Here is a 7648-nt window from a genome sequence, read left to right as displayed (position 1 = left end):
TCATTTGACATTGGCAATGAAGGACTTATAAGACATAAACCAATTCAACATTGGTTGTTCAGTCAGTGTGCTTTGTGTGCACAGAGCACACGGACTCTAATCCTGTGGGACTATTTCTTCTTATTGGATGTTATGATTAACGAGTCGGCCCCTGACGGGTGCTGTAAGACGAGTAAAGAAACACTGGTACAGGACGGCATCCTTCCGCTTTGGTTCACAGTGTCACAAAGTGTGTATGTGGGAATTCAGCGTGTGCAACAAGTGTGTATTGAACCAGATAAAGGTGAGTGCTTTTTATGTTATCGTTCACCTCAGAGGGAAAAGATACACTCTTCTACCTTTTACCCACTGAATGTACAGCAGTACAAGATATGATGCGACGGCTACACCTCCTGCATGAAGCAGAAGGAGTTCTTACTCCTCAGAGAAACACAGTGAAGGTCACCGACCCCATCAATGCAAAACAATACCTTTCAGTCTTTGTGTTTTGGAAAGAAAACAAATGGAGTATGCATTAATAAAATCTTATATGTTTTGATATAATTACAAAAATACATTGTTTGATTCTCACTATGCTACAGCCTCACTCACTCAGTTTCTATAGCAACTGTTCTTAGTTGTAATGGCAGCATGAATGATCTCAGGGTGGGGCTACTTCTGCTACAGTTCTCATCAGGTGGCTAAATTCTCCCTGCTATCATAAATTATGAAATGCTTCCCCGGGTCAACTGTAGCAAAATGTAAGAGACAAAATACTGCTTTCTAACTGCCCACCATGGCCCCCTTCTCAATGAATCACCTCCCGGCTGCATAAACGAGCTGGATCTCATCACTGTTACTGCTGCTTCTAATACTAGCTGCTAGAGGTGTAAGAATATATCCATCCTGTGTAGTGTAGCAACGTGTATCAATGTGTGCTTGAATGACAGGAACTAAAGTGGGACTAATTCAATTTAACCAATATTGATATTAGAGAACACTGCACACACTGGGTGTTAATGAGTCTTTCAACATGAGTGTTTTGCTGTGAATAAACTATAATAGATGATATATGTTCTATGTTTGATGATGGCTGATATTTACTTGGAATTTATCTCTGTTGTTGCATATTATATCTTGCATATATTGTGAATTTCGCATATTCACCGTGCTTAGTTTTTCCTGACTGTCTCTACAGACCAGGGGTTAGGCAACCTTAGGCATGTGTGGCACCTTAACCAATGGCAGACTGGCAAAAAGTATTTGGGAAATGTTGAGGTGCCATCTCATCCTCACGCCAAATGACTTCTTTCGCAACCATTGGCAGTTCGACTTTGATTTTGTGTCATAATTAAACTTCAGTGTTTATATGGCACACTGATTAACAAGAACATTAAAAAATATCTAAAAGGTCCACCGTCGACCGCTGCTTCATACACGGTGTCTCTAACTTGTAGTCCTTCATACCCAAGACTACAATACCCCTAATGTGTAGCCACATCAAGTGATTCATGCGAGTGCTCTGCCTGAAGGCTAATCGAGTGATGTTCCTTTAACCCTTTGTGCTGCTGCATTCACTTGCTTCCTGTTCTTGACTTGAAGAAGGTCTCTGACCAAAAGCAGAGAGATTTTTGCACAGATTTGTGTGCGTGCGGATGCTTCTTTTCTGACCAAGATAGGATATTCAAATTCTCTCCATGAATGAAAATAAATACACTGTCGTCAGCATGTCAATTCCGCACAACTGTTTCCATAGTGACATGCAATTTGTCAATTACTGACACATGAGCCAGTAAATTGAAAAAAGTAGTTTAAAGCTAAGAGAGGGGTTTTACTTTATGATGTATGGGACGACTGATTTATCGTCAGCCAAACATGTTGGCTAACGTGTGTAAGCTAAATATTCATATCTAAATGATATGGAGATGTCTGTTAGCGCCTTTATGTCAAAACGCCAGCAAGCTAAAATGATTCTGTCTCAGCTCCTGCATCTTCAGCTGAAGCACTCGTATCAGGTAAGACGAGACTCAGTTAAATTCGGGAGATGACTTGTTACTGTCACTGCATCGCCATAGCAACATTACCTCCCATTTCAGAGAAAAGACATCTCGTCACCGGGTCTGTACCTCATGAAGGTTCACTATATCCGTCACATCTACTGTTCTAAATAACAGCTGCTGTTTATTCTGCATATTTGTGGTTACTGGTGGCAGTAATATACTGTAGAGTGGAAATCTGTTTTGGTTCTTAAAATAAGTTAAATGTCATATTAACAAATCATTTGTGATTCATTTGGAGATTATCTCCATAAAGTACTATTCCAAAAATGTTGATCAGCTTGTTGGCTACACGTTTCTTGGTAAAAAATGTAGATGAAGTCTGTTCAAAACAGAGCAGGTACAGTGGCAGCGTTTCGATTTTCACACGTTAAAATCGACAGCACAAACTGATTATTGGCTTTACACTTCACTATCTTGTCTGTCTTTCAAACAACCTCTCACAACCTGCAGATACATGACCTCTTACTACTTACTAATATAACTTCACTTTACCTCATTGAAATGTGCATCCTGAGTAGCGGTGAGTCCGAAGCCGCTCTGTTGGTTCTCGAAGGTCAGGAGGCGGGACAGCAGCCGCTCGGCGATCTGCAAGTCGTTGCCGTAGAGTCGGTCGGTTGCCTCTGTGATGTCACGGAGCTGGTGGGCAAGTTTCTTCTCCATGATGGTGTTCAGTTCGGTCTCATTACGCTCCAGAGAATCAAGCTAAATATGGAGACAGCGATAAAACATGAAAAAGTTAAGCTATCAACTTTTTACCATGTATTTTAGAATTACTGGAATTTAATATTACAATTTTAATAAGTACAGCAACACTACAGCATGTCTGTATGAGGTATTGTATTGGATCTGTAGTTCATTAAAACTTGCTTACACATATAAAATATCTGCATTTACTTATTTACTTGCAAGTACTTTGTTGGAATTAGGGTATTATGTCCTACCGAACCTTTTTGAATTTTTTAAACACGAGGACTACGACAAGTTTAATGGGTCCACAACCTTCTGTGCATTGATGCCACAAAATACAATGAAATCCCATTGTTCTAAAAAAAAAAAAGAGAGACATCAGACTCCTGCAAGGAGGGAGTTTTGAATTTATAAGTTGAGATCCAAACAACAGAGGGCTTTCAGCACAGTTTTAAACTGGAAACTGTTACAGAAGGTAACAGACGCAATCGTTCGAACAAAGTGAAAGCCTTCATCAGCAAGGGCGCATCTTAGATTTGGCCTGGATTCAGCACTTTTCGAGGTAAGTTTTTGGGACCCGTGGAGACATGTATTTAAAGGTATTAGTGGTATTACTCTACGTACAGCAGCATTGAGCTCCACAAATGGAGGTGAGGTGCAGTTGTAAAGGTCTGGCTCCAGCCACCCTCTCTCCGCATCACAGTGTCTGATGGCGGCACCTGCGAGGAGGAGAAACAGGAAGATGTTTCTCAAGGACGTGGCGTATATATATATATAAATGAATCATGCCAATGTGTCTGAGTGTGTACGGACCGACAGAGCCTTTGGGACAGGGCACTGCTGCAGGAAGGTTGAACTTGGTCCGAGGCCACCAGATCCCCTGAGTGATGGTCTTGGGACATCCGTCATAAATGACTGCAGAGAGGAAGAACCTTATTTAAAATCATCCTTATCATTTGATGAACTTTTTTAAATTAAAAACATAACAAAAAGTCACTAATAATGTGGAAATGTTTTTCTTTTGACTTGACACACGCAGAGAAGTGAATGAAAAGGAAAGTGAGAGAATAAAATAGCAGAAAGGAGATAATTGCAAAATGGAAAGTGGAAAGTGACAAAGCTCCACCGAAGAGAAGAAAAGGATACATCGAATTAACTGGAAGATGAAGATGAATATAATTAAGAGTTTCTTTGTTATTGTATGCTCGGACAGGTTTGTTCGACAAACATGCCAATTTTGAAAGACAGAACAAAAGAAGAAACCGAAATCCTATGATTACACAGTTATGATTAATAATGGTGGAAGTTCAGTATTGCATCTTTATTTCCTTTCATGTCTGTTTGTATCTATGGATAATTTACTGGTTTGAAAGCCGTCTTGAAAATTATACATTGTCCTTAAATTACACACGACACAGTTTTTTGTACCACTGGCAAAGGGACAATTCGACTAAAGAAGGTAACAAATGATGTGGTCTATTGTTGGAGACCAACACAGACAAGGTGTTAATATTAAATCCATCTTTGCAAACTATTGTTCAAATATTGTCAATCATTTGGTTCTTTTATCAATGACCCACAAAGGCGCTGCGAGATAGCGACATGTTTTTATCCATTAAAATAAAGTAGTTGGTGGAAATAGTAATTTCACAAATGTTTCAGTCCCTGAGCCAAAAAACGAAATGTTGTTTCAACAAATAATCTCACCTCCCACGAGGCAATGTACTGTTTCTTAATGAACGATGTCGCCCTCTGTTGTGTACATTACAGTCATTTTAAAATCAAAATGTCTGAAACAAAGAATAAAAGCATTCTCACCATCACAGCCTGAGTTTGTGACCTCAGCGAAGGGGCTGTCACATATGTTGCACTGGCGACCAATCACGCCGGGCCGGCACTGGCACTGGCCTGTCTCTGGGTCACACGACCGCGAGAAGGAACCCACCGGGTAGCAGTCACATGGCAGGCAGGTGTCAGAGCCCCGCAGATGGTAGTGAAACTCCTGAACGTACACACACACACACACACACACACACACACACACACACACTCATTAGGCCTTATTAGGCACACAGACGAAACTCAGTCAGACGCATGCAAAATGTCACAGTGCCAAGAATAGTGTCAGCGATTATATCACCACATGCATTAGGGTAAGATGTATACAATGACACAAGAGGGGATACGGCTTAAACAGAGACATGAATACAAGAGATAAAGGAAAAGCAGAATTCTTTCGTTTGCTAAACTTGCATGACAATATATGTTCAACACCGCATTTTGGAGACAGAATGATGGTGCTGCCAGAGGATGATGGTGCTGAACCACCGTTTAATTCTTTAATTCCCCCTTGATTAAAAAACGTGTTCGCTCATTGTAACTTCACTTTGAGGTTTCACCGTCTCCGTGCAGAATGATGTGTGTGAATGTGTGTTTGTTTTCAGATAAACTTGCTGGAGGTGGAAAAGTTTCTCAGTGTTGACCTTAAAGTTAAGGCGTGCACCTAAAAGCATTTTTGGAGTTTGGAGGCCAATAGTGGTCCAAAAGTTCAAATTCTGAATAGAAAAATAATTAGATATTCATTGACTCTAGATTTTGTAGGAAGAAGGTCAATATCATTTCAATTCAAATAGTTCATTGAACATTTTTGTGGGAAAAACATATCAGGCCCAGACTATTCTGAGTATTTGTATATGTCTTCAAACATGTCTGGAGGGGTTCTTTAAGGAAACTTTGTAAATACCAAACACATTATTATCTCAGCCGGCAGCAGCTTTATGTTGCATTTCAAGTTGAATTTCACAAGTAATCTGCTGTTGCTTTACGATCTAACACATAGAAACACTGTAAAACCTAATGCAGATTTGTGTGTGTGTAAATGAAAACATGATTATATTGTAAGAATGAAAAACAGAAAAAAAGCTTTTATTTCAAGCTTAATTTTTCAGAAAATCAAGATCAAGGAGCCAAAGGGAACAGGACATCGTGAGGTTAAGTACTTTGTTCAAAGGCAATATTAGAGATTAAAGATTAGGGTCAAAAAATCAGATTAACACACAAACACATCAATAAACACACTCACACATTGACACAAGGCAGAAATATCAATATGTGGGGATGATGATGGTATCATGGTTGATGTAGTTTGAATGTCTGGCTTTAGTCTGTCAGACCATCAGACTGTGAGATGATTACTGTGTGTCCAAACCAAAGCCAAAGTGAGCTGTAGAGCTACACCACCAAAGTTCTTCTAATCCTAACAGTATTCAGTGTGATCATGATATATATATATAAAAAAAAAAAACTTAACAGCAGGTCTGTAATCATTCAATAGAGATTTGAACAGCTACTGTCCAACAGCTCTGTAATACGACGAATAACTCTCTAGTAAATACGAGACAACTAAAAATCTGATGATCTACAGCTGAAATTACAACATTTATTTTTATAGACTTTACAACTTTAGCAATGTGCGATGTGTGTGTGTGGGTGTGTTCGTGTCTCCTGGTTACCTTGCAGTGACAGTGTCCGCTGGTCTTGTTACAGTCTGGGTCGAAGCCTTTATTGGTGTCACAGTGACACGGTCCACAGGTCGGAGATCCCCACCAACCCCTGGGACACTGGTGATCAATCCTACACACACACACACAAACAAACAGGTACAATCAGTAACACAAGCAGGGAGAATCAGTATGGAAAAAGACAGTAATAAAGTGTGTCAAAAACGTTTAATTTGAACCATCTTTCATTCTGACTTCTAACTAAGGACAAACTAACTAATGAGTTTGAAACATAGAGATTAAAGAGAGATACTGTGAGTGAGAAAAGGAGAGAGGGAGGAAGCGAGGAGAGGGATCACACTGATCAAATATTAATAGTGAAAGATGCCGGCAGAAACTAGAGATCATAAGAGCAAGGCAGTTTGAGAGGCCAGCAAGACAAGAGTGAAAAGAATATGCACTTAGCATATGCTGAGTCACAGACAGTACCGTATTTTCCGCACTATAAAGCGCACCGGATTATAAGGCGCACCTTCAATGAATGGCCTATGTTAGAACTGTTTTTATATATAGGGCGCACCGGATTATAAAGCGCATAGAATAGAATAGCGTCGTAAGCGTGTCTCTTGAAAGGTGCCATTTTGGGGTCTTTATACACACAAGTGGTGTTGGACTAGGAGTAAGCACAGTACCGGTGTTTACCGCGGTGCGGCTTTGTAGTTTACCAGTCGTACTGAAACATTTTGACAGAGCGCCGTGTACAACCAGTATGGATCAACCAATTAACCAATTGATCCATATATAAGGCGCTCCGGATTACAAGGCGCACTGTCGTTTTTTGAGAAAATTAAAGGCTTTTAAGTGCGCCTTATAGTGCGGAAAATACGGTAACCGTTACTATCGAAGATATGAAGAATGATGTTTGAGCAAAAAATTAACTTGAGTTAATAATTCACCTTAAAACCAACATTTTCTAAACTGCTGAACTTAAAACACACCTCAGATTTTATGGCTCCGGTTTACCGTCACTCAGCTCTTCTCTTTGCTCACATCTCATTTACTATAATGTGCTCTGCGTCTGTTCTCAGTGTCAAATGGGTCACTGAGGAGACGAACGCTTTTCACAGTCAGCGCAGATTCCCGTGCGCGTGTCTTTATTGCTCCTTACGGGGAGTTTAGAAGAGGTAATTCAGATATCAGCGATGTTAATAGAATATTAGCATCGACTGCATTTCTCCAGAGATTATTTTCGTTACATCTCCCGACTTTTCCAAATGAAGCGTCTCTCCCTGCTGTCTATTCTTGGCTTTTAAAAGCACTCCAATGGCAACACAAACACACCCAGAGAGCCAAACGCTCTGTCTGATCGGAACTGAGGAAGGAGCGGCACAGAAACAGAGGCTGCGTCTTAACAGGAAGCTG

General features: G+C 40.2%; 1 protein-coding gene across 1 annotated transcript in view; it reads right to left on the bottom strand.

Moving 5' to 3' along the window:
• celsr3 (cadherin, EGF LAG seven-pass G-type receptor 3) overlaps positions 1-7648 on the bottom strand; it is a 94208-nt gene that overhangs the window by 23119 nt on the left and 63441 nt on the right. Inside the window, exons 16-20 of the mRNA XM_076093448.1 lie at positions 6239-6359; positions 4545-4728; positions 3540-3641; positions 3351-3445; positions 2532-2741 (exon numbers count right to left, since the gene is read on the bottom strand). Coding sequence (XP_075949563.1) covers positions 2532-2741; positions 3351-3445; positions 3540-3641; positions 4545-4728; positions 6239-6359 — 712 coding nt within the window. The remainder of the gene's footprint in view (positions 1-2531; positions 2742-3350; positions 3446-3539; positions 3642-4544; positions 4729-6238; positions 6360-7648) is intronic.

The sequence above is a fragment of the Anarhichas minor genome, unplaced genomic scaffold, assembly GCF_050575085.1.
Source record: "Anarhichas minor isolate MPS153535 unplaced genomic scaffold, ASM5057508v1 ptg000003l, whole genome shotgun sequence".
Lineage (NCBI taxonomy): Eukaryota > Metazoa > Chordata > Actinopteri > Perciformes > Anarhichadidae > Anarhichas > Anarhichas minor.
Note: the sequence above shows the minus strand (reverse complement) of the source record. Positions and strands in the feature narration are given on the sequence as shown.